The 26,554-nt window shown below is 40.7% G+C and overlaps 1 protein-coding gene across 1 annotated transcript; it reads left to right on the top strand.

Moving 5' to 3' along the window:
* Positions 1-1,430: 1,430 nt before the first annotated feature.
* On the top strand, positions 1,431-19,468 carry snap23.1 (synaptosome associated protein 23.1). Its single transcript, XM_079573835.1, has 8 exons — positions 1,431-1,574; positions 6,954-7,068; positions 12,823-12,864; positions 13,004-13,052; positions 14,512-14,629; positions 16,451-16,624; positions 16,692-16,836; positions 18,629-19,468. The coding sequence occupies exons 2-8, from the start codon at positions 7,012-7,014 to the stop codon at positions 18,689-18,691; spliced, it is 648 nt and encodes a 215-aa protein (XP_079429961.1). The 5' UTR covers positions 1,431-1,574; positions 6,954-7,011; the 3' UTR covers positions 18,692-19,468.
* Positions 19,469-26,554: the final 7,086 nt, after the last annotated feature.

The following is a 26,554-nucleotide window of genomic DNA, read 5'->3' as shown; positions in this document are numbered from 1 at the left end:
TGAACTGAAGACAGAGTTAAATTGACCAATGACTACAGTTCTAATCGCTTTAGAAACACAGCAATTGTACATATAGTAATTTCATAGTGCTTTTATCAGTGCCCACTGTAAACCTGCCCTGGGCCTCTCCTCTCTTCCTCACGGCCCTGCACTGGAGAAATTGTGAAATGGTGAAGCATCAGAGGAAGTTAAGCTTGGACCATAGAGCCGTGCTTTGACACATCTCTTCGCAGAGCCACACTCAGAGCGGTCCAGATGGAGCGTGTGTTAATGCTGAATAATGCAGGCTATGTAGACTCTATAAAAGATACATGTGCAGAGAGATGGGCAGAGATCAGCGCGGCTAGCTCTGGTCCTATTCCTTTTGCAAAACCACCGCTACCAAGTGATTGTTGTATGGATAACCTATTTAACTCAAGCAGAAAATATTTAGATGAAGCCCACTCTCAGACAGAAAACATCTTTTAGACGGAGCTACTTGATAGGTCTGGCTGGCACCCTGCCTGCCTGGTGTCTTTGCAGTCACCTTGAACAGGCTTTTGTGGTTTCAAACCATAAAACTTGGGGAATTACACAGCACATTCAGCGCTGGAGGCTCAGATTTCTGAGCATCTCTCAGAATCGTTGTGGGGAGAGAGAAAAACATCCATCGGAGTGCTCACACAGAGGGGGAGGAGGGGGAGGTCCGGGTGAAGGGTAAATGCTGCACTCATGTGGGGAGAACGAGCAGCGCTGTCTCTCCTTGGAGTCTGATGACAAGCGCAGACGGGACATGCGCAGCGTCCCGTGCTGAGTTCAGGGCGAAAGTGAAACTCTAGGAACAACAAAACAAAACTCAGTGGAAACTTTACAGAAGTTCAGAAGTTGCGTACTCTGCGTTTTCGTATTATTTATTGGGGGGAAAGTATTCCACGATTACAATGCCTGCAAATCGAAACAAAACACTTTAGTGACAGAGGGAGGAGTGTATGTCAGCAAAGTTACAGTGACTCATGTGGCCTTAGTATAAAAGGCCTGCTTGGTGGAAAATAAGTTTGAATTAAGTTTGAATAGATTAAACTGTGATTCATTTCCATCAACACAAGCTGGCCATGTAGCCTATAGATGTATTTATAGTGTAAGATTAAGAAATATTTTACTCAAGTTAGAGGACCACTGCTAGGCCACTTCAAATGAATAATCCCAAAAAGTATATGTGACAGAACAACTACTTCAAGATGAAAATACGTGTTGTCAACTTGAGAGGGCTAAATATAAGCCAATGTGTAATCAGCCTGTAATAGCTAAATTAATATAATGCTTAATGTTTTCAGACAAATGTTTTCTCTTTTAGCTTTCTGGGCGGACCTTGTGTTTATCTCGGTGTTTACTGACCGCTGGGCGACAACCTTCAAGTGGAAAGCCCCTGTGACATCTCAGATTCCCCACGCTCCCTGAAAGCCTCTCTGACACACTTCGGAAACAGCAGCCGAGTGACTGACTGAAGGAATTCATCATCCACAACTTTTGTCAAGTTTACATTCCGCAAAGAAGGAGGAGCTGCGAGCCTCACGTTTAAACCGGGAGGACTAGCTGTAAGTACAGACTGCCCAGGTAAAACATTTCCGTCTGTTTTCCACATCGGGATATTTGTCTGGCGGTGGCGATACGTTGGTTGACAGTAAAAGCGGAACTAGCTGACTGATTAGCACGCTAAAGTTAGCCTAAAGTTGCGTGGATCACGTCATTTGAGACCAACGGCATATTTTACAATGTAAGGCACATCTGTTTGACTCATTTCAACACTTTGTTATATTTTCACGTGTTATTCTAGCACAGGGGGGTCTTGTTTTGCTGCTTCCTGTGTGTGTTGTCACTTTTTAGTGCCATCGGCGAGTCTCGCGTCACCTGTAAGTCAAGTGACCCCACAGGGAAATGTTACCTAGAGCTTAGCTTTTACGCGTTTTTACGGAAACAGATGAATTATGTAAAGTCAGAGGTGTTTCTACAATGTTACTTCCCGTTTATAAAAAGTTGGCTGAGCGGGTGTAACTCATCGAAAGTCACAGTTCTTTGAAAACTAATGGAGTTTCCCTATTCTGGCTAGAATATAGTGGAGCTTCGATTCTCTTCTAGCATTAAACATAACATAGAAAATTACGTCACTTACCATTCATTACAATGCTGTGTTTGTGTGTGTCTAATTTGTTTATTTATCGCAACAATGTAGTTTATCGATTTTAAAATGTCTCAAAGTCACTTGGGTGTGTTTATTTACTATCAGTTCATATTGTTGCACCATTTTATCCCATTTGTCTTTGAAATTAACCTCTTACCACTAACCTTTATTGTATTGTTTTCTTCTAGATTTGTGTTGCTTTTTCCTCACTCTTTATTAATGTGTTATTGTTGCTTTTCCTGCACGTTTTTGTCACATTTTGGAAGTGTTTTTGTTGCGCTTTTGTCTTCTTTAATATCTTTTTCGTTGCTTTTTTTGTCATGTTTTCAGCATTTTTTGTTGCCTTTTCGTCACTCTTTATTCATGTGTTTTTGTCGCTTTTTTGTGTGTGTTATTTTTTGCTTTTCTGGCATGTTTTTTGTCGCTCTTTTGCTACTTTTTTGCTTTTAGATTTGTGTAATGCCAACCTAGAGGAAATGTGAGGGTTAAGAGGTTCATAATAGCCTGTAAAATACCTAGTGTTCATGAAATTCTGTTAGAAACTGGCGTTTGCAGTTTAAACAAAGATCATGTGTTAGATGTGTGTGCTCCTCCATGACAAAAGAAGTCAGTTTGTGTGCTGTTGTCTTGAGGCGGAGGAACAGGTTTGGGAGGAAGAACGAGAAAGTCCTCCCTTCTCCCTCTGCACTGACACCTTTTACAGAAGTGCGCAGGTTTGGAGCTGTGACCAGTCGACTGCAGCCCGGCCAGTGTGAATGATAATACCGCTGCGTACATGTCTTTTATGGCTTGTTAAACACTTATTTTTTTGTATCCCCTGTGACACCGTGTTGCTGTTTTGTTATTGAGCGTGAAGTGTGGAAATGTGGGAAGTGGTGCTCGCTGTGTGGTTGTGATGGGCACAAATTGGACAAAAATTTCTTGTCATGTGTGGTTTAGGCACTTCATTTCCAAAGGCAGGAGGCGGATCGATACGCACAGTTATATAGAGGTTTATTCACTGACACGAGTCGTTGAGAGCTATCCAATACTGACATGTTTATTCACCCACTCTTTGGTTGCAGTTTGTCTTTTTCTATATGTACTTAAAGGGGCTAGATGCAAGTTAGCCATTTTATACTCACTACTGCCACCTCAGGTCATACGTGTAACTGCAGCTTCTATATTAAGCTCGTGCATGACGGCACTTCGGACCCGAATTAACACCTTTTTGAGCGACTGTGCAGGATTTTAGAGGCAGTTGTGGTGAACAGGGACATTGCTGGAACATGTAGGGGCAGGAAAATACTTAATTTTAACATTTTTAAACTGTATATAGTCCCTTTTAAAGAAAGACGTTAGATTTTTGTGTTGATTTTATAGAAGCAGCAGATTAGTGATCACTTAAAGATGCATTATGCAACTTTTATGTGGAAAAAAAAGTTATATGCGTATATGACTTTGTAGTGAGTGAGGAGACAGCATGATGATTTTATTTTCCATCACAATGATCTCTAAACCGGTACAAGATCAATTGTTTGGAAGGTTTTCATTGCGGACGGACCCTCTCACCAGAAAACCTACATAACAATTGATCCTGGAGCATTGTAGAGACTACTGTGATCAAAAGTAAAGGCGCCATGCTGACCACCCATGCAGCCACTGGGTCACTACAAGGTGAAATACGCACAAATATCAACTCTTTGTGTGGTAGTTTCCAACTTCACCGTTTGGAGCTATTGGAATATGCTGGGAGAGGCCAAATGCTAACAACACCTTTGGTCGTTGTGCGTGACTGAGCGCACGCACAAAAACAAAGACCAGACAGGTATCTAAGCTCAGAACATATTTCAGTAAAAACTGTGGCCTGTTCCTTTAAGCAGACGTGTAAACCATACCCAAATAGTAAAATAATAGTAAATATTGTGAGTAGTGTGTGAGCTGAGATAGTAATAATAGTTATGGACAATATTATTTTGTCAAATTACAAGTAGTGCTTTGCCTGGTTGGTAGCATTGGTGGTTACTGAAATCGTAAAAGTAGTGGAGGAGTAACAGTACTATTGGTAGTACCAGTATACTTTACACTGTTAGTGTAAAGATAATCAAGTTGGTATTAAGTGAATGACTTTCCGGGTCTTCATCAGTGTTGATGAAATGCAACAACCCTAAAGTTTTCCTTCACAGTGCCCGGGCCAGTATTCTGCCAGGAAGAGCAGTCAAGTTTGCGAACTAAGTGTCCCTTTTCTGTGTAAAAATGCAGAGTCAACACCATAAAATCCTGTGAAGAGACTGTTCCCTCCGGATGTGTGACTGCTGGCTGCGTGTTTGAGAGGGAAGGTGAAGTTCGGAGGTTACTTTGGAAACAGGAAAAATGTCACAGTTGAAAAAAAAAGAAAAAGTCCGCACACAATAGAAGAGAAATGAGCTGTAAAAAAGACTAAAGTCATTGTTCAGCGTCACAGGAAACCATTTTAATTCACACAGATGGTGATCTTGTTATGAGACGTGCTCTCGCGAACTGAAGCCTTTCATTATCAGAGCGAGCAACAAGTAACACACTGTGGAGGCCATGAAGTGCACATTTCATCTTATCAAAAGTGGGTTTGTGGGCTTCTGGATAGTTTTGCCTCTGATATTGTCCAGCATCTTGAGAAATGTATTAACTGTGGAAGACGTGTGAAGCTGGATCTACCAGATAAATGATTGAGAAGCAATCGAGTGCAATAATCACTTCAGCGCATGATTGCTTATTGGATGCATTGTTCATCCCAAGTCTGGTTGTCATTTGGACTATTTAGGACTTGAACAGAACTGCATGCTTTTAATTATTGTTTTCTGCCTTTGGTATTTGATTCTTTCACAGTATGATAAATGGACACTTGAGAATTTGCTGTTGTAGATGTTTTAAATGACAATCTTTGATGAATTCATAGTTTTGTGAACAATTTGCAAACTGCTTGTCAGTGCTATTTTTCATAATATCTTCTCTATTGTGGCACCAGCCTCATTAACACTCGTGTCGACAGTGGCTTGACTTGAGTTATGGCTAATCCCCCACATTTCTAGTGTTTGTCGACACAAAAGGGCATTGCCACAGGGAGACGTTTCACAATAAGAGTCAGTGAGATGAGATCTGGCACAGATACTTGGCTGTGAAATTCTTTTTGGGATCAGAATGTAAAATACTGAGCCATAGTTTGTGATGTTACCGTTTGGATCATTCATCTTTGATTTAACTCTCTGATCTTGGCTCGTTTTTACCAGATAACGCTCTTCAGCTGCTAACCCAAATACTTTTCTCCAAACATGTTGTGTAGATCATGAAAGTTAAAAGTATACACGCTACAAATAAAATATATAATTTACGATCCCGGCCTCGTGAGAGACACGAGACTTTTGACTCTATTTGATCTGAGGCAACTGGCTGCATGAATGTGATTAAGCTTTTTCTTTTGATTTCACTTGAACTGGGGCGCGCTGTGAGAAGACTTCTAAATTTAGTTTGATGCACTTTGCCAATGTCCAGTCTCGTGATTCAGATTTCCCTGCCACTGCCTGCATATCTGTGGATGTCCTTACTTTCTTAGCATACATAACAAGGGACAACTTGACTGAGGTCTTTCTCTAACTAGGGACCACAGGGTTATGTGACATCGCCTGTGTGGTTTTCTTTGTATTTAAGTGCTTTGCAGATAAAGGACAGCAATGTTGAGCTCTTTAAGTAAACTGACGACATGGCCATTGTTGGCCTGTTTCACAACGACATCAGTTGTACTCATGAGGCTCAAGTGCATATGGTTGAACAGTGACGTAAACAGCACTTCCTGATTATCAATGTAGACGAGACCAAAGAGCTAATCCTTTGCTGTTCCAGTTATGTTCAGTCTTTGTCCATCTCTGACCAGCCCGTGGAGGTTGTTAATAGCTTTAAGTACTTGGATACCCACATTGAGGACAAACTTAATATTGCACAAAATGTGGATTCCATAAGAAAGCCAACCAGAGACTATATATGATCAGGAAGCTCGGGGGCTTTGGAAACAAGCCACAAAGAATCATAAAAAATGCAGGAAAGGTGACTGGCCGTGAACAAAAATCACTGGATGTCCTTTTCTCAGACAGCTCTGCACTGAGCCGCCAAATCCATCGTCAGTGAGTTGGAGCATCCCGTCTTTGATGAGTTTAGTCTGATGCCCTCTGGGCTCCGCTCCAGAGTGCCTTTAGCTTCAAAGAAGGTGTACAAGGGCTCATTTGTGCCTAGTACAATACAACTGCTGAATAAGCACTTGTGGAGTATGCAGCTCATGCAGTTGTTTTTTATCATTAACTTATTGTCTTTGTTTATTACTGTCTGTCCTGTCTATTGGGATTTTGTGACTGTGATGGTGAACCAAAGACATATTTCCACAGAGGTGGACAATAAAGTCTAATCTAATCAGTAATTCCTAATATTCATGTATTCTTTCCGTTACACACGTCAACAACAAAGAGTATTTGGATATGTTTTGCATCTTTTGTTCCTCCCTTTGTTTTCATGACCATGTCCTGGTCTGTTTTCTTTCCTACAAAAAATGATTTTGTTGACGCAGAAAATTCCCTTTTTTCAGTATTTTGCTTTTACAATCTCCAGTAACTACAACTACTGCTGTATAAAGCAACCTATTAGCAAACTATTAAAATTTTCATTGCCATTTTGGAAATCTTTTTTGGAACTGTTTTTGTTTTGATGCTTTATTCCTGTAAATGCAGCACTTTAGTTTAATAGTTAATACCAAGTGTGTCAATGCTCAGTGATCTTTCTGTCTTTCCTTCAGGCCACAAAACATCGAGCTCGGAGCTGCGGGAGGAGCCTCCAAAACAGGCCAGACCAACATGGACGACATGACGGTGGAACAGATGACCATGAGGGCCAACCAGGTCACTGACGAGGTAATGACCGCCCCAAACTACTTAATTTTACTTCAAATTACCCTCCTTTGGATCCTGAAAGTGATGGACTAGAGCTATTATTATTGTTGAATGCCATTTTTTACCCGTTGCTTTGGACCGTTGCCTATCCCATTGTAAAACATATGGCGAGCAGCTGTATCTGAAGTCGTTTTGTCAGCTGCCGTTGTTGTTTATCTTCTTTTTTACCGCTCTGCTCCAAAAACCCTTCAGTTTGTCACACCTTTGTTTCTGCTGACCGCCGCCGCCGCCTTTGTTCTTGAAAGTGCCAATATACAGTGGTTCAGGCCTACGAGGGGAGAGCTTTGACACCGGACAAGGCGCTGGGTGGAGTATAGCTTCAAGGCATCATGTAACAGGCTCACAGAGGCGTTATAACAAAGCTGACAAATCCTGAGAGATAACATAGAAATACATGGGTCTAAACCAGTGACCACAGAGGGAAAAATACAAAGTCAAAAGGAGGTGCCGCTGTTCATGATTATTCAAGTATAAATTACACAAAAACTAAATAAGAACATCTATAGAGCTAGTTATTATGTTGAGAAAACCCTTGAGTGTTCTGGGATTAAACATTTCAAATCAAAGGAGAATTTAAAATGTGTCGTTCACATAAAAGCATATGGACATATTTTTTTTTACAAATAACAGTTGATCCCATACTATTTTGCGGACTATAAGTCGCTCGGTAGTATAAGTCGCACCAGCCTGGGCAACTACCTGGACATGGAGGCGTAACTGCACTGTTGACAAGCCTCTCCCGGCAGCACGTTGTTCAAGTTCTCATTTGTGAACTCGTTCCTCTAGCTGTGGCCATTGAGCTTTTTTTGTTTTCTTCATTGCAGTTACAGTAGCCTCCGCTTTTCGCCAGTCCCTCGCAAGTTTCTCTCTCACTCCAAACTTTCTTTCTGCTGCTCGATTTACCGTTTTTTAAATCTTAAGTAGTACAGGCAGAGCAGATACTGGTACACAAGGCTAGTGTGCCCTCGGCTGTCGGTGTGAAAATAACAAGTACGTGAAAGTATACATTTTGATATATAAGTCGCACCCCCAGCCAAACTATGAAAAAAAAGTACGACTTATAGACCAGAAAATACGGTAAGAATAACTAAGCTTCTTCCCTCTACTACGAGGGCAGCTTCTTCAAACATTGCCACTTGTCATGTGAAACTTGAAAATTTCTCAGGTTAATCCTACTAAAGTTACATTTTTGTCTTTACTCAAATCCAAAAAGTACAATCAAATCACTTATGCATCTAGTTATGTTCTTTAACTGTGTGTGTTAAAACCATTTAGCATAATAATAACAAAAATCTTTATATAAGGATTCCATTAGTCTTTACCAAAGCAAAGACTACTCTTCCTGGGGTCCATTCTCATTATAAAACATATTAAAGCATTAAATACAACACACATCAACAGTACATACATAGTTCCACATTCAATTCAATAACCGAAGTAAGACCCAAGAAAACAACAAGGCAGGTGCATTATTACAATTAGCATCGCAACATTAAATCAGGATCTTTTTCTGACTGATAACTTATTTCTTAAGATTTGTTTGAAAATATTATTTATATACTTGTATATATAATGTTCTTGTTGACATTGGATTACACATTAAAACCTCATAAAGTAAATGATTATGATGCCTCTTGTATCGAACGCAGTGTCAGGTGTTCGGGCTAATTTAGCAGTGACGGTGCCCCTCTGCGGCTTCGACAACGCGAGCGTCGTCAGCCATGTTTAAGTGTTGTATTATGACACAGATAATTGTTTAATCAGCACTCCAGGGCATTGTACTATCAGCCAGCTGAATCTAATGGGCTAAATGAGCTTTCTGCGGTTCAAGTGGTGGAAATGCGGCTCACCTTCTGCTCATTTTGCTAACTGCCCGCGTGTGTGAGGAAATAAACTCCACAGTTTATTTATTGTAACGTCGTTGAGGAGCGCACAGTCTTGTTCTCACAAAATGAGCTGACAAGCATTTTAAGAGACTCAAATGCACCATAAATATTAAGGAATACATCATGGTCTTTGTCGTTAATTTCTCCTCTCCTCTTTTCTTTTTGGCTGCAACAAAGCACTGCAGAACATGATACCGAACATGCTTCTAATGCTTTTCTAGATGCTGCAAACACTATTCTAGCTGTAGATGATCAAAATAAAGCACTAAATACCTGTTTAACCTCATGTTTGGCTACTCATAGTCAAAGCTTAAACATCACCATGTCTAAGGAGAACTGAACACGCCAACCGTAAAGACCGGATTATTCTAAGTCTCTTTCTGGCCTGTATCACACTGGCAATGCAATAAATGCTCTACATTCTTTTTCTGGGTGCATTTTGTCTCACATGTTGGTATTAAAATTTGATTGTAATAGTCCAGGATAATATTTCTGAGGCAGTAATGTATGTAACCCATTTTCCTTCTCCTGCTGTTGTTGTGTCTTAGCGTAACCGCATCACATCTGATTCATCTCAAACTCTGTATCAGCAGAACATCAAAGTTCACCACAGGAAGAGGCTGCCTTTTAATCTGACTGAGTTTACCAGTTAATAGCCAGTTACTAGAAACATGGCCATGTATTTATACAACTATATATTTACATATCACCATGTTATATATTTCCACATCAAAAACAAAAACCTGAGTCCTGTTTACTTGCTTGTTTTGGTTTTATTTGGTTTTCCTCCTTTACTCCTCAACCAATTTAATCTGGATTTTCAGTCCTCCACAATTTTAAAGTTCAGAAATTTAGTGTTGGGATCCATTTTCCCTCAGATGTGTGGTTGATGGGTCCTTGGCCAGGTTATACTTTTGTTTAGAAATAAATCCTTTTATAACTGGTTTGAATACCAGTTGTAAAATCTCTTCAACACTAAAAGGAGTTAATTTTCAACAATGTCCACTCGGGAAATCTGTAAATGAGTTTTGTGCGTTGTCTTTTCTGTTGTTCAAAGACAACTGTTGTAAAATCATGGGAAAAGCTAATTTTGTCGACATTTTCTGTTGCTTATATCAACAACCATTCTTAAACTTAACTTTTCTTGTGTTCTTCCGTTAGTTTTAAAATGTAGTCATTAATATGATTGTATTTAAAGTTGGTGAAAATGCTTCCCCTAACTGCCTTCATTTCTCGAGCCAGCACGCTGCCGCCTTAACTCCATTTAATCCCTCCCAAAATTGTGTTAAAAATACTTCGCCGTTGTCTGCGTCCCAAAGTCCCAATCTGGAAAACTTGGCTGCCTCCTCAGTCTCGGACTTAATTAGCCAAGATGAAGGACTTTGCACCATCGTAATATAATATTTACCCACCGCCCCGACTCAAACCTGGCCAAGCTTCACAATCACAACGTCCTCCTTTTTGCCAATTCACCGCTCGCCTGTTTCCACAATAAATACATTAGCCGCAAACATACCGGCAGATCGGATGAGGAGGATGAGACGTCCCTGTTTTCCTGTTAACGGTTCATTAGTGATGGGGAAAGTCGAGCCGTGCCCCCAGTCGTTTCCGAGCCGCGCTTTTTCAGACGCGTCGCTCCGGGCTCAGCATCTGCTATTAATAGAGCAGAGCCGCCACAACTCACCTGAGCCGACTGCATTCCTCTGTGCACATTTCTCCTTTTGCGTGACTTCTGTTTCGGCTTCAAACTGGATTATTATTAGCTTAACGGTAAAGATGTTTGGATTTTATAGAAAGGACAAGGCGGCTAAAAGTGTGAGGACTTTTGAACCCTTTTTTCCCCAAGGATTTAAAGGCGCAGTTAATCGCAAATGAATCAAAATCAATTATTTAAATATTACGTCTTTTTACTCAGACTCATATTAGCCCTTTAAATTGATATGCCAAGAGTGTAGTTACTCATTTAACAATGGCAGTAACTTTCTCAATGTCCATGTCAGCTGAGTGAGGAAAGTAAAGCTGGTTTTATAAGTTTTACTGCACAATGTTTGTGGACACGGCTACTGTTTCAGTCAGACTTTGAACACTTAAGCACATCATTGTTGAACTAGCTGAACAAACACTTTCTAGTCACGATATGAAATAAGTCTAAAGAGACTTTGCTTTGTCTTTGCAAATCATTTACTGCAATATTATAAACACCTCAGCGTTATTTTTTGAGCTTATATCTGCATGTCGTCCAGTTGTCGACATTTATTAACTCTCGCTTCTTGAACCTCAAACAAACTTCCTAAAACTGGCTTCCACAAATGCTCTGAATTTACCTTGTGTTGCGTAACCTTTGAGTTTTCCCCATGACATCATTCTTTCAGTGGCCTCCGAGCAAACAAAGGTGTGGCTCATTAGCATCGAGGCGCTCCTATGTGACGAGTTAAAACAGTAAACCTGTGTGTCACAATAACAACATTTCACACGTGATTCTGATCAGGACAAAAACAAAGCTTGATGGAATATTGACCTCTTAACCCCCACATTAACTGAGCACATTTTCTTCAGTTTGGCATTACCCAAATCTAAGAGCTTCTTGAAAAAAGCATCAAAATAGTGAGGATGGAAACACAACAAAAAAGTGACAGAAAAGCGTCAAAAACACGACTAAAGAGTGATGAGAAGGCCACAAAAAAAGCAGCAAAAGAGCTACAAAAGAAGCGACACAAACAAACTAGAAAAGCTACAATAACACAATAAACAACAAAAACACAACAAAAAAGTGACCTAAACCTGACAAAAAAAAAAAGATGATAATATGACTTAAAAGTGATGAAAAAGCAACAAAGAAGACACAGAGGAGCGACAAAATAATGACAAAAAAAACAACAAAGGAGCGACAAAAACGTGTTTGAAAAACAACAGTACACAATAAAAAAGCAACAGAAACACAACAATAAAGTGTCAAACATGACGAACGCGCAAAAAAAAGAGTGACAAAAGAGAGACAAAAAAGCAACGAAAAACGACAAAAACACTTAAAAATGTGACAATTGGAGAAAATGCACTCGGTTAAGGCGGGGGTTAAAGATTCAAAGTTTTTTTTATTTGTCAAATCATGTGAATGATTTGAAATTATATTTCTCTCATCCTCGATTGTGGAGCAGGGAGTGGGAGGGCAGGGAGTTTAGATTCCCGATGGCTTTGTGTATGAAACTGTTCATCAGTCGACTGGACCTGGCAGATTCCGCAATTAAGGGGTTAATAACAATATAACATATGAGACTAAGGTACGATGACGTGGTTGTAATAGTGATCTAGTTTCTCCTTATTAATCGCATAGCAAAGCCTATTGAATGCATTATACGTAGTAGTAACTTGACAATTTTCTCCTCCCGCTCATTGAAAGGGGTTAATCACAGAAGACGACATGCCGTTTTATCCACAAGGGAAGCTCTGATCATCTAAAACTGAAGCTGGGAAGGTCATCATTAAATGCGTTAACTATAAAAAGAGCCCCCAAAAGAATAATCAAGAGTAAAACTGGGTCTAGGTGCCAGACAAGTTCAACCCCGCTGCTATAAATCTAAGATGAATATATATTTTTAGAAGAAGATCTAGGATCCTCTAAAGGCCGTGGATGCGTCATTGTGGATTGACGGAGACATGATTAAAGAAACTAATAAGGCCTTAGTGTTTGTGAAGAAACTGGACCAACACAAACAACTTTCATTCATACAGTGTTTGGCATTGGTCATTATGCAACATTTCCATTGTAATAATGCTAAATAAATGCACTCCCCTCTGGTCAATTGCCTAAGCATGTGTCATTTCTCCACAGTCTCTGGAGAGCACTCGTCGGATGCTACAGCTGGCAGAAGAGGTGAGTCTGAGCCTACAATGTGCACTTCCCAGAACACAAAACCAAATGTGCTCTGTCTGTTTAGCCTTTTGACCTTTTCACCAAATGTATACTTTATTCCCAGTTATTCTGAAGTTTTGTAATTATTATTTTCCTCCAGAGCAAACAGACCGGCGTCAACACCATGGTGATGTTGGATCAGCAAGGAGGTAAATACCCATCACGATGAAAGGATGGCATGACACAAAACGGAGTGATTTTGTTTCAACCCACATCATTTTAGCGCTTGGATCTCAGCAAGTCGAGATCTAAGTGGAGCAGACGGTGCGTATGACAGGAAAGAGGGCAAGGAAGGTAGAGAGCTCAGCTTCTCGACAGCCTGGTGGATGAAGCTGAACCTGGCCCATAGACTCAGCTGTTTCCCCCGTTCACAGAAGAGGCTGTGGCCCTTTCTGAAAGCACTTCCTCTTTTCTTGTCATACGCACTAACACTCGAAATGTGTGTTCCTGCGAAATAAAGGTCTGTTTGAAACAGACTTGGACCTTCTGTAGGTGCCTTCACAAAGGAAAAGGAGGAAGAGGTTATAGAAAGGCTCTGTGTGATGGGTGCTTGCGATCAGACACAGTGTTGAAGGTTTTGTGGATGACACGGGTGGAGTAAACGTCCTGAACAGTACGACCGGTTAAGACCAACTGGCTTCTCTTAATGTGTGTTTGCCATTTTACAGCTCAAAGTGTGAATGCCACACATGCTCATTTAAATGAAATAAATTACCCACTTACAAAAAAAGGCATGACCTTTGAACATAAGTCTAAACCTGTAGAACATTTTTCCACTTTATAATAAATGCACCCGATCAGTATTAAATTAATTTGCCGTGATATTTTCAAATCACACACTTCCAAGTAGTATTTTTCTAGGTCAGCGCCAACATTTCTGTCATTTCTATATTTGCAGCAGGAAAATATCTTGTTACATATTCACAAAAACTTTCTGTGGAGTTGGTTGCACAGAGGAGCGAGCTGTCAGACTCCGACGAGACGTCTGCACAAGCAAGAACTGTTGCCACACAATCTACCTTCCTGGTCCTCCTGGCCAAGGTTTCTGATCTGTAGTGCAAATTATGTTTATACTTATTCAATTATAGAGGCAAGTTAATCCAAACCAGCACACAATGAGGCTTTCACCTTCAAAAAGACTTCAGAAATCTATATTTCATTTATTCCTCTGGCATTTATGTCGTGCTTCTCTGACTTTATTCTTAAGAGAAAGTGTGTTGTTTGTTGTCAAAGTATTTGTGCTATAAATGCTAATGTTTCTCTGGTTCACGCTGTGTGACCCACTTTCGTCCTCACAGGAACCATTCAAGATAATTATGTTTTTGGAGGAACCTTGATGAAAAATAAGTTGATGCACAAACAGGGTGCAGCCAAGGTTTTCTAAAACAGTATCCGAGAAATCAACTTTATGTAAAAAACTGATGATGATATTGAAATTATCTACCAAAAATATGGCGTTCCTATGTGATATATAAGTATTTGTACCGAGAGAAAGTGCCTCAAACAATCCTGAAGTCCACAGTACGCAGCCCGGAGTATTCGTGACAAAACACTTTACCACAGCGAGATAAAGGTGACGTTGATGTGAGTTTTGTGTGCGGTGTCCAGAGCAGCTGAAGCGTGCGGAGGAGGGCATGGACCAGATCAACCAGGACATGAAGATGGCAGAGAAAAACCTGACGGACCTCTCCAAGTGCTGCGGGCTGTGCGTGTGCCCCTGTGACAGGTACAGGACAGACCCCCTCCCCCCCCCCCCCAGCTCCTCGGCCTGTCTCCTCTGTCCCCTTTGCTTTATCCCTCCTCTTCCCCTCCATCTCTCTGTCTCCTGTCTCACTCTGCCCTTCTCTTTCTACCCCCCCCCTCCTCCTCTGCTGGGACGCTCCGCGAGCCGCTCGCTCATGCCCAGTATTTATTTGTACCAGCTGAGTGATTACCTGCATGTTTTCCCTTTGGGTTTGAATGCATTTTCATCCCATTTATCAAACTATGGACTGCTCTTAGCTGTAGTAAACTCGACAAAAGCCAGACTGATATCACAGTGCAGTTATTAGCGCTGTGATATCAGTCTGGCATGAGTCCTGTTGAAATTGTTAATGAAGAGGCAGACGTTTAGCAGGATAAAATGTGTGAGCTTGATCCAATCACAGCTATGGTTCAAAGTGTAGTTCAAAATATTGATTCATTTTGATGGCTTGTAATAGTATAGCATTATGCCTTACATTGTTTTGGCATAGTCATGCTGTTGGGGAACTATCAATCAATCAAAGTTTATTTCTAAAGCACTTTACAACAACACCAGGAAGACCAAAGTGCTTCACGGAAAGATAAAAGTAGCAATAAAAAAGGCCTAATTGACTGATGGCAATTCTTCCAAACGATTGCCCCCCCCCCCCCCCAGTGGTCACTAATTTTGTGACAAAGCTACAAAAATTACTCTTTAGTTTTCAAGTTTTCAGTGTTGCTTTTTGTTGTGTGCCAGGGTATAATTAAATACTAATATAACAGGGTTTCCGCAGGGCATTAAGAGTCATTATATGAATTGGATTGGATATTATTGGATTCAAACGGGCATTAAATCTAAATTTCTTGGAGAATTGTGACATCGTTCAACAATTTTCACAAGATAAGTTAATCAAAAATACCAAGATGATGATCTAAAACAGGGGAGTCCAAACCTTTTTTGCAGAGGGCCACATATTGAAGCAAACACAGGGTGAAGAGCCACAGATCAGTGGTCAGTGCCGTGAAACCTTTGGCTATGTATTTAGCAGAGGTTTATACCGCGCTCCACACCTTTTATAAATCATACCAGTTAGTTGTTGAGATTAGATTTGTGTAGAATGAATGAACTTGAAATACAAAGAACCATCTCTAGAGATGTGCGCAGAATCAGCAAGAAGGCTTTGGACACTCCTGGTCTTAAACAGATTAATTTGCAGTTTGGGCTGAAATTGACCACATTTCTTTTGCTCAAAAGTTTTGTCCAATTCTCTTTCCTCTGTTTGTTGTTGAAATGTTTGCAAAGCTTAAGAAATTAAATATGTATTTGGGCATTAAAATGGCATTAAAGCATTCAATTTCACTTGCTTCTCTCTGTGTAAACCCTGTATAATATAATATGTTTGTAATCCAAGCTAAATCTAAAATTAGTCGAATTGAAACAACAAACAAACATAAAAACTTTCCAATCTACTCACAGGCATAATGCCGCCCTCTGCCTCTGTTTATATCACTTGAGCAAATGAAAAGTGAATCGTTCTGATGCTTTTTCCTGATTGAACTTGCGGTGAAACGTTCTTCATGCTGTGCCACATTGTTTGCGTTGTACAATTATAACTGTCTAAAACTCACATGAAATCTTTCCACAATGCTTTCACTTTGAAGAGTGGGATACTTTGATGAATACCTGCAGATAAGGTAGGCGGTGTATCTCTGAAACGTTGTTGTTTTGAGAAAGCTGCCATTGCACAAACGCATTTCTATTGTTACACTTATAATTTATTCATGTTCCGGAAGATTTGACAAGTTTGACTTCTCTCCTCCGTAGGGTGACGACTATTGAGCATGACTCCCGGTACAAGCGCACCTGGGGCATCAACGACGGAGAGACCGACGGCAACAACTCCGGGGTGGTGTCGAGACAGCCCTCTGGCGTCCGCAACGGGCAGGCGGGACAGGTCAACGCGGCCGCTCCCCAGGCCACTGGACCATACATCAAGAGGTGAGAGTCTCGCCGTGCGTACAGTGGACATCATGTTATTCTTAATCCTACTTGTCCATTCTCTCAGGATAACCAATGATGCTCGAGAAGATGAGATGGAGGAGAACCTGGACGCCGTGGGAGGCATCATCGGAAATCTGAAGAACATGGCTATGGACATGGGCAGTGAAATAGACAAGCAGAACAAACACATCGACCGCATCACAGAAAAGGTAACAGCCACGACTGATGTGCTTTTCCCGCCCGTTCAAAGATCAAGATGACTATTTTGTACGTTAGATGCGTCTCTGAGATGGCTTTTTATGGAAGAGATAAATCTGTCAGCACGCAGGTTAGGAAGCAGGCGGATACGTCAGATTATGCTGTGATTTGTGGCTATTTGGATTTTTAATACTTAGTGCATTGAAGGAGTTTGCTGTCCATTAAAACGTCATAAACATGTGCATAAATTTAACAGGATATATTTACCACGCAAGGAGAAATGACACAGAAGAGTCTGCGTTTACTCTGTAATTACTGTTTTTCCCATTTTTAATTATGTAAAATGGATGCATTGGCACCTCTTTACTTAATAGTCTGTGCTTTTAGGATTTGAAAATAAAAAAGTCAGTTGGTCAGGTTTAGGTGAAGCAACACTGTGTAGCCAAATAATGAGGTCAACTGGCAGTGTGGTGAGTATAGTGAATTACCAGGTTATTATATATGTATATGTACAATGTATTTATTTGTGCTCCCTGATGGCACGGGCATATTCTAAGATGATGATGCCGGGTTCAAACTGGGAAAGATTTTCACACCTGGATCGGCCACCACAGAGTCCAAATCTAAACCCCATTTAGAATGATCATAATCTGGTTTCTGGAGTTCTCAGATTATTGAAGAGACATGTAAACAGCATAATCTGAGGCAACACTTTATAATAGCTACACCTCATTTGGCCTTATGATGAATTAACACACAATTAATCATGAACAATTCCTTAGTTAAAGGTGCACTATGTAACTTTTTATGTGAATATAAAACTCTTGATATTTGTTACTTTTATTCTTATAGCCAGACCTTAGTGTGACCTTAGTTTCGTACCAGACGGTTTCGGCTACAACTGTGGTCACAAACCGTCAGGTACGAAACCAACACTAAGAAGACCTAATGACCCTAATTGGACTTGATATTTGTGCATATTTGACCTTTTAGTGACTCAGTGGCGTTATGGGAGCAGCGTGGCACCTTCGCTTTCCCTCACAGTGGCCTCTATGATGCTCCAGAATCAACAAACCCTGAAAAACAATTGATCCTGTAGCGTTATAAAGGCCAGTGTGAGGGAAAGCAAAAGTAACATGATGCACCCATAATGTCATTAAAAGGTCATTAAGAGGTCAAATAAGCACAAATATCAAGTTGTCAAGTTGTTTTTTCCACATAAAAAGTTGCATAGTGCACCTTTGAGAGTGACAAACACTTAATAACTACTTAACTTCTACAGATAATGCCGAACACCTTATGAATTGTTCTTCACATACTGTCATTGTTAAATAGTTATTAAGTGTTCACATTTAACTAAGGAGTTGTTCATGATGAATTAGGTGTTAACTCATTAATTAAGGCATAATTAGGTGTAGTTATTATAAAGTTATAAAGTAAATCACAAAAGTTATCCATGAAATAAATCTCATATTAGTCACATACGCAGAACATTACTCCCTCCAGATGGGCCTGACTGTAGGGAGGGGCAGGGTGATATTTCAGTTTCTCTAAAATCCAAATCTGCACTGGCTCATGTAGAACTCGGAGTTTTGGATTCTCCAATTTCTGAAGAGAATGTAAACGCATCAGATCGGATTATTGGGCTATCTGATTTCTCCAGATTTTTCGAACCATGTAAATGTAGCCAGTGATAAAATATTGGTGAAAAATTAGCGAAGCACTGCATTGATCAAAGCTAAATGTGCTCCAGTGTGTACTCTAAGCTGATTGTTTTGAGCTTATTTTGTTTCTCTTTTTCAGGCGGATATGAACAAAGTGCGCATCGACGAGGCGAACACTCGAGCCAACAAACTCATCCAGTAGAGACCGCACCTCTGCTCTGGGCCAGTCCTTTTGTCCTCACCGTCTCTGCCTCTTCACACCACACACGCTGCATTTAAACACACCGGCACATACAGCACCAACATGTTACCTTCGCAAAAAAAAAAACAAGAAAAATCAGGAAGAATGTAACGGCAGCATTGTCCTTAGCCTTAACTGCACTAAGATGTAAATAAAATACTTATATTTTATTAATTGGACCCTATTGTTAGCGGAGAGAATAGCCACACATTCACTCACACTATGTTATCTTGCTGGACTTTGAAAGCAGCACAGGCATCAGAAAAACGCACCGAAGAGGGAGCGCCTGAATGCCTCACCACTGCTGATGTTACCAAATACAAACCAGGGCTATATTGTATCATATCATCTTTTAAAAGAAAGAGAAACTGCTCCTTCTCGGTCTCTCTCATAATGTGTATTTTTTGAATGAGTGCATGTATTCACTGCCTTAGTTTAATCTGAGAAGAAAGCAGCCTTAATAACCTATTGGTTCTTTGTGTAATTAGATCAACTGTGTAATATTTTTTTGCTTATTTAATTCTTCCGTACCAATCAGAAGTGACTTGTGAATAAAGTGATCTTTTGTAAGGCTTTTTTCCCATGCCATTTTTGTCATTTCAAAGTGATGTTTGTGCTTTGTGTAACTATGTCGTATGCACCGATCAAGCATAACAATATGACCCAATATGGAGGCGAATTCAGACTTTTCTGACAAATATCCGCGATAAGATTTGCTGTTTGTCTTAAAATCACGCACATTTTTACTATGTACAGCTTGTATAGCGTTCGACGTCTAAAGTACAGGGTTTGCACATTTTGAACCCCATGGACATTTTCTCATTGCGACCACATTCATCTTGTGGCTCTGTCTGTGACTTTATTCCAGCAGAAAACGCATTGAGCAATTTCAGCTTCACAAACCTTATACTGGCTCAAAAACTTCATCTAAACAGCTCCAAAATGCTGCTCTGGGGTGCCCCTGTCCTTTTGCATGCTCGTCGTGGTCGGAGGGGCCGATGGTGCAGATTGACAGCCTCGCTTTGGTCAGTTTTCCCCAGGGCAGCTGTGGCTACAATAGTAGATTTCCACCAACAAGGATGGAGAGAATGAATAATGCAATGTAAAGCGTCTTTGTGTATCCAGACATAAATTACTGATGTGCAGAGTCCATTTTGTTGCTACACATTATGGTCATAATCTTTTGCCTCATCGGTGCATAATTGTCTATATGATAAATGAAATGCTGGAATTTAAAGCACCTACCCCTGAGTGAAAGCAATTTAGCTTTTGTTTTGTAATTTTTGTGAACAACTGATAAGTCAAAGTTATTGTAAGTATTTGGGAGAATATTATAAGTTCTGTCTCTTCTGTCCTGAGAAAACCTCTTGTAAATCTCTTCATGTGCTTCACTTGTGTTAAATGAACCGTTCTCTCAGTTATTTTTACCTTTGTCAATCTATTTGGGAAACGCTTTTTTTTTTTTTTTTTTTTCGTTTGAGGTTATTTATGTTTCCTTTTTTGACTAGATAAATGAATTCTCAAACCAGTCCCATCCGTACCATGCAATCATTTCGCTAATCTAATTTATTCTCAGTTTCCCTGTTGTTAATAGAGATTTATAGGACCCAGGAGGAGATTAACAGACTTTCCCGGGCTCCTACACAAGTCCGGGAGCGCATGAAAAATTAATTTCCCCAACTTTATAATTGCGGGAAGAAAAAAAAAAAGACGATGAAAACAAATTTCCCAGTTTGGGAGCACACGGCTTTTCTTGTTGCGTGACGGCGCGGCGAGATTTTCACATTACTAGGTCATTATCTCATCTACAGAGCTGTGCAAAGTCTTTGAGTTTGAAGATGTGGTGAACAAAAATATGTTAAGTTAAAAGACACAAAATTAAAGAAGAACTAATTAAAACTTGCTTTCAGAGAAATGCCTTGTGTCTCTGCCAAGGTGCTCGTCTTTTCATGCTGTGATGGAGAGATAGTGCCCAGACTGAAATACTGTTATAGGGGAGACCAGGGCTCATCAACAGAAAATCCCACAAGAGTCAGACTTCTCTTTTTTCTGTCATATTGAGATAAACAGTTATTAACTGTCAAACACAACAAAATCGACTGTGACAATGTGCAGGCCCACCTTTATCTACCCATAGGCCCCGGGTCAGGGCCAGGTCGGGCGGGCCTATTCCAGGTATACACACAGGACCGCAGCGCAATCATTCATTCTGATAGGCCCTTGACTATGGTAGGCCCCTGGGCTCCAGCCCCTGCTAGCCCATTGGATAAGGTGGCTCTGACCACTTGTCCCATATCCGGGGCAAGTTGTCACAAGGCGTGGGGTTGGTTGTCACTATTGTTTGTAATGGAGTTTTTGATGTGAGCTTGAAATTTGGTAAACCTTTGTAACTTTTTTTGCTTTTTGAGATAAATTGACAAAATATGTTTTAAAACAGTCGCAATGCCACATGTGTTCATAACGCTCTCTTGAACCGTTTTTTGCAAAATGCTCTATGAGGTGTAAAATGTACAAATTCACTAAAACGACCCAAACATGCGGCCTCTATAAAAGCTATTGTTAAAATAAAGTGATCAGAAAAACATTAGACACATAAGAAAAAAAAAAATGCCACCATTTATACCCCATGTGACAAATGACCCCTCAGTGTTTGTAACAAATAACCCCGAGTGTCCACTTTACCAACTGTGTAAGCCAGCTAACAAACCGATTTAGCATGCTAGCTCTAATATGGCTCAAATCGAAGCTAATGTCTGTCTTGCAGATCAGTGTCTTTTGTGTAAGGCACTAACTAAAGGAAAGCTCTTACTACAAAATAATATTAAAGTTTGGGAGAAGGCATAAAAACAATTCAAATGTGTCCTGTCTTCATGTCTTCAGTCCAAATGAGAAAATGATTATTGGAAGAGGAGAAGAATACCAATACACATCTTATATATCAGTACCAGTGTACAGCGCCCTCTTGTGTGGCCATAAAAAGCAATGTGACAAATAGCCCCGCGTGACAAGTAGCCCCGGTCTCCCCTGCTTTGGCAACAAATCCCCAAACCTCTCACAACGGTCAATCTCCAGCGAGGTTGTCTTGACCAAACCAATGTGTGTCCCTACTTTCACCATTTGCACAGCACTGTCCCAACACTTTTATTAAATCAAACCACAAAAACATTCCCCTCCATAAATGGCCGCGTTATAACAGCCAACGCTCACACCAGCAGTGCCTCCAACTCCGAGCAGAGCACAGCCGAATGATTATATCTGATGATGGAAAAGCGTAATTTGTTTTGTTGAAGCTGTAGCCAAGCTGAGGAGATTATGGCTGGCAGGGAGAAGTATACATGCAAATGAATGTTTAGAGAGAAACTCCTGGCGGGCTCTGTACTGTGCGACCTCGCTGTGCAAAATTGGCTAATGATAAAGTGATATAGTGCAGTGAAAAGGAAGGGGGGAGGGGAAAAAAAAGATTTGAATCCATCTTATTTGTTTTGAATAAGATGATCATTTGTATGCCACCGCTTCAGGCATGACATGTGTTGGTTTGTGAAGATGGCATTGAACTACCCAAGGTTTTGTGGGGCTGTAAACAAGCGTCTTCAGCCTGTTGTCGAAAACATGTATGGACTAATAACTAGGGTTGTCCCGGGGCTGTGTATGCATTGCTTTATCAACTGCCACTGGATGTAAATATGAAACTATTGTCTATTATGTTCATATGCAGCTCGTCTGATATAAGCTTGGTTAACAGAGAAACAAACAGTAACGCCTTTTGGACCACACTGCCTGTAATAGTGTTCATCGTGCACAATAAAGCTTTTCTGGAATCTGTACTATTGTAAGTGCATGCTGTTGTTCTGTCCTTGGGCAAGACACTTCACCCACTTTGCCTCGCTTCTGTCAGTCTACCCCAGGGCAGCTGTGACTCGAACAGTGGCTTGAAAACTACTGCCAATGTTAGCCCAAAGTAAAGCCCCACCTTCTTCAAATGACAGTGTTGTTTGTAATATGTATCTAATTAGGCCCGAGCCGGACGCAGTCCTGGCAAGGGACTATTGTTTTTGGGTGGTTTCTTATTATTATTATTATTATTATTTTTTTTCTCCGGAAAGGATCGCGTTTTTGACCCGCTGAACGTGGGTGAAAGCTCCCCAAAATTGGCGGAGGCAATGAGGCAGCGAAAAAATTTATGATATTGGACGAATGGGACACGCCCACAACAAAATGGCTCCACAGCGCCCTCTGGAAGCGGACCCCAATTCAAAAAAATAGGGGCGTTTTTGGGCTTATGCCCAAGTCCTTGGCCACAGTGAGAGGGGACATCAGGACAAGCCCAAAACTCACTTGGAGCGCCACGCCCACTCGCACAGGGAGGCGGCCATCTTGGCTTCAAAGTGGCTTGTAAGTGGCTTGTAAGTGGCCCGCCCATCCTCCGTGAAAATAGCCAGAGATCTTAGCCTAGCTGCATACTGGCCTCTGTCAGAGGCCTCTGTCTCCTGAAATTCGCCAATTTTCCAAATTTCTCCCTTTCTTCACAAAAGCCACACTTTTGGACTCATAGGTACTTATACTACCCCTCTGTCACAGACAGAAGCTTTAATTTGGACGTTTTTGCCTCCAAATTCACGTTTTTCTCAACAGTACAATCACAGGAAGTTTAATTCGTCTGTTTCCTGTCCGTCTCTCTGTGTGCTCCTCGTACTATATGGGTCTTTCCAAAATATTGCTTCAATATCGAGGGTGCTGCAGGGCTGAAACCCTCTCTCAACGTTTCTTTGGGCAGCCAGGAATTTACCCTGATTAAATAATGATAGAATATATTATTTTCTATACTGTAAATCCATTTCCTGCAAATACACAAGTGCGGGGTATTTCATGATATCAATGTCAAATCCCCTGCAGTAATCACTCAGTCTTAGTAGCTCCATTGGTAGAGAGCTGGGTTAGTGTACAGGAGGTTGCTGGATCAAATACCAACCTTGACTCTTTTTCATTTGTTTTTCTTTTCGACTCCGCACTTTCTGGTAAGAACATGAATCGTCGCCGATGGTTCCAAACTCATTAGAAACATGAAAATTACTCCTCCAGTGTGTTGCCGGGATCAAATTTCAGCCTGTGAATTTGGAGTACCCAAGCAGTCATCAGGCCAATGTTTGCATGGAATTACAGCTCAGTGATAGCATGTCCGTCTCAAGTGAAGGAGGTAGCTAGTCCAAACACAACCTTGACACTTTCATATTGCCTTAACCTTTTACATGGGATGCTGCACACATTGTCACAGCCTATAACATGTGAGTAAGGGACATTTTGCAGAAGTTTCTGTGCCTGTGTGGCATCATAGCTTGAGCGTTGGATTCCCAACCATTAGGTTGTTGGATCAATTCTGACTTTACCTTTTTTCTTTTTTTTTTTTTTAACCGCAAATATGGTCCCACCCTCATGAAAAACGCTTCAGAACATGCGTCACTAAAGAGAAAGAAATGGGGGACACTGGGGAATATGTCGAAAACAATCGGGGACATGTTGAAGGTGGGGGGGGGATCTAAACTGTGAATCCGTTTCCTGCAAACACACAAGTGCATGATCTCTCATGACATTAATTTCCAATCTGCTGTTTTATTCACTCAGCTGGAGTAGCTCCATCGGTAGAGAGCTGAACTAGTGTACAGGAGGTTGCTGGATCCAATCCCAATGTTCACTCTTTTATTTCCTTTTTCTTTTGGACTCAGCACCTTCCAGGAAGAACTCACTAAAAACAGGGAAATAACCTCTCCTCCAGTATGTTGCTGCGACCAAATTCCAGCCTGGGAATTTGGAGAAACCAAGCCATCATCAGGCCCATGTTTCAAGTGAAGGAGGTAGCTAGTCCAAACACAGCCATGACACTTTTATATTGTTTTCACCTTTTACATGGGCAACTGCACACATTGTCACAGCCTAAAACACATGAATACAGGACGTTTCATAAGATTGGTTGTGCCTGTGTAGTGTTACTGCTTGTGCATTGGCTTGCCAATCATGACATTAATGGATCAATTTTGACCTTAGCTCTTTTTTTTTTTTTTTTAACCGCACCTATGGTCCCGCCCCAATGTATGGGTGGGGTGCATGACCTGAAATTACCTCTCTCCTCCAGTGGTGTGCTGGGAACTAACTTCTGCTCAATAATTTAGACAAAAGTAGCCCACATCGGGGTCTAACTACCATGGAGGTACAGCTCAGTGATAGTGTGCTTGTCTTTGGTGGAGGAGGTTGCCAGTTCAAACATGGCTGTGACACTTCTCTAATCCTTTCTCTTTTTTTGTCGGCATTTTAATAGAATTTCTGATACAGTGCAGTCTGTCAGTGATTTTAACAGTTTATACAGTGTTAAGAGTTTCTGCAATATCAACATGTTTGTACAGTTTCTGCAACAAAATAGGGATTATTGCAATTACAACACAATTATGCAACTACATAGGGATTTTCACAATAGCACTATAATGTAACTTAATAGGGACATTCGCATATAAAGCACTGTCATGCAACTTAAAGGGACTTTCGCATAAAATGAACTGTAATGCAACTTAAAGGGACTTTCGCATATAATAAACTGTAATGCAACTTAAAGGGACTTTCGCATATAATGTACTGTAATGCAACTTAAAGGGACTTTCGCATATAATGTACTGTAATGCAACTTAAAGGGACTTTCGCATATAATGTACTGTAATGCAACTTAAAGGGACTTTCGCATATAATGTACTGTAATGCAACTTAAAGGGACTTTCGCATAAAATGCACTGTAATGCAAATTTAAGGGACTTTGCATAAAATGAACTATAATGCAACTTTAAGGGACTTTCGCATAAAATGCACTGTAATACAACTTAAATCAGTGTGATGAGGATTGATCGCAAGGGACCACAGCAAACAGAGGTGGTCGTAAGGCGTGAGAGTGAGCAAAGGTGGTAGCAAGGGATGACAACGAGCGGAGGTGGCCGCAAGGAACGAGAGCGAGCGGAGGTGGCCGCAAGGGACGAGAGTGAGCGGGGGCGGTTGCAAGGGACGAGTCCCCAAGGGCGAGGGCCTTCATCGCCGCTTGCGGCTTTAATTGGATGTTCTGTTTGGACATAATTGACTATTTCGCACATTTTTTGAGTGGTTTAACTCCAAAAACCTTGTGATTTGTGAGGCCAGAGGTTCTGTGCGTTTCTTGCACCGCTGCATTTTCAATACCAGTACTTTAACGATACTTGGTTTTCAATACCGATACCTGAACAATGCTTTTTCCGATACCTATACCTATGTCTAGAACCAGTAAACACAACAATAATGTGCAGAAGATCTCCAATTTTACAATATATTTATAATGAAAAATGAGTCGGAAACTGGGAGAAATTGTGGCAAAAGTAAGGAAAATTTGTGTAAAAAGGGGGAGAAAATGGGATTAAATTGGGGACAAACTGGGTGAAAATGAGAGGAAAAAATGGGGGGAAATAGACAAATGTTACTTTTAAAAAAAGAAAAGATGGGGGAAAAATAGGAGGAAAACTTTGTGGAAAATGTGGAAAAGAAATTTGGACCAATTGCATCAAAAAATTGGATCTAAAGAGTTTTTTTTTTCTCGCTTCCTGCGTTCAGTACTTAAATTTTTTCTATACCAGTGGTACCTAAACTTTTTTTTCTATTCAAAAGCATACTGGTATCGTTTAACAGTACCCATTCCTAGTGTGGAGTGAATAATGAGAAAACAGACAAAGGCTCCACTTGTCCCACAACCCTTAACAAAAAAAATGTGGAAAAGTATTGTTCATTTTAAACTTTATTCTCTCAAAAGGTACTGAAACCTGT

The sequence above is a fragment of the Gobius niger genome (genome assembly GCF_951799975.1).
Source record: "Gobius niger genome assembly, chromosome: 16".
Lineage (NCBI taxonomy): Eukaryota > Metazoa > Chordata > Actinopteri > Gobiiformes > Gobiidae > Gobius > Gobius niger.
This window is presented reverse-complemented; position numbering and strand designations above follow the sequence as displayed.

What these genes read in the sequence shown, in the direction of transcription:
- snap23.1 (XM_079573835.1), top strand. Translation starts at nt 7,012, where the DNA reads ATGGACGACATGACGGTGGAACAGATGACCATGAGGGCCAACCAGGTC. An exon ending in TGCGTGTGCCCCTGTGACAG is followed by an intron (nt 14,630 to 16,450) that starts GTACAGGACAGA and finishes TCTCCTCCGTAG; the next exon opens with GGTGACGACTATTGAGCATG. An exon ending in ACTGGACCATACATCAAGAG is followed by an intron (nt 16,625 to 16,691) that starts GTGAGAGTCTCG and finishes CCATTCTCTCAG; the next exon opens with GATAACCAATGATGCTCGAG.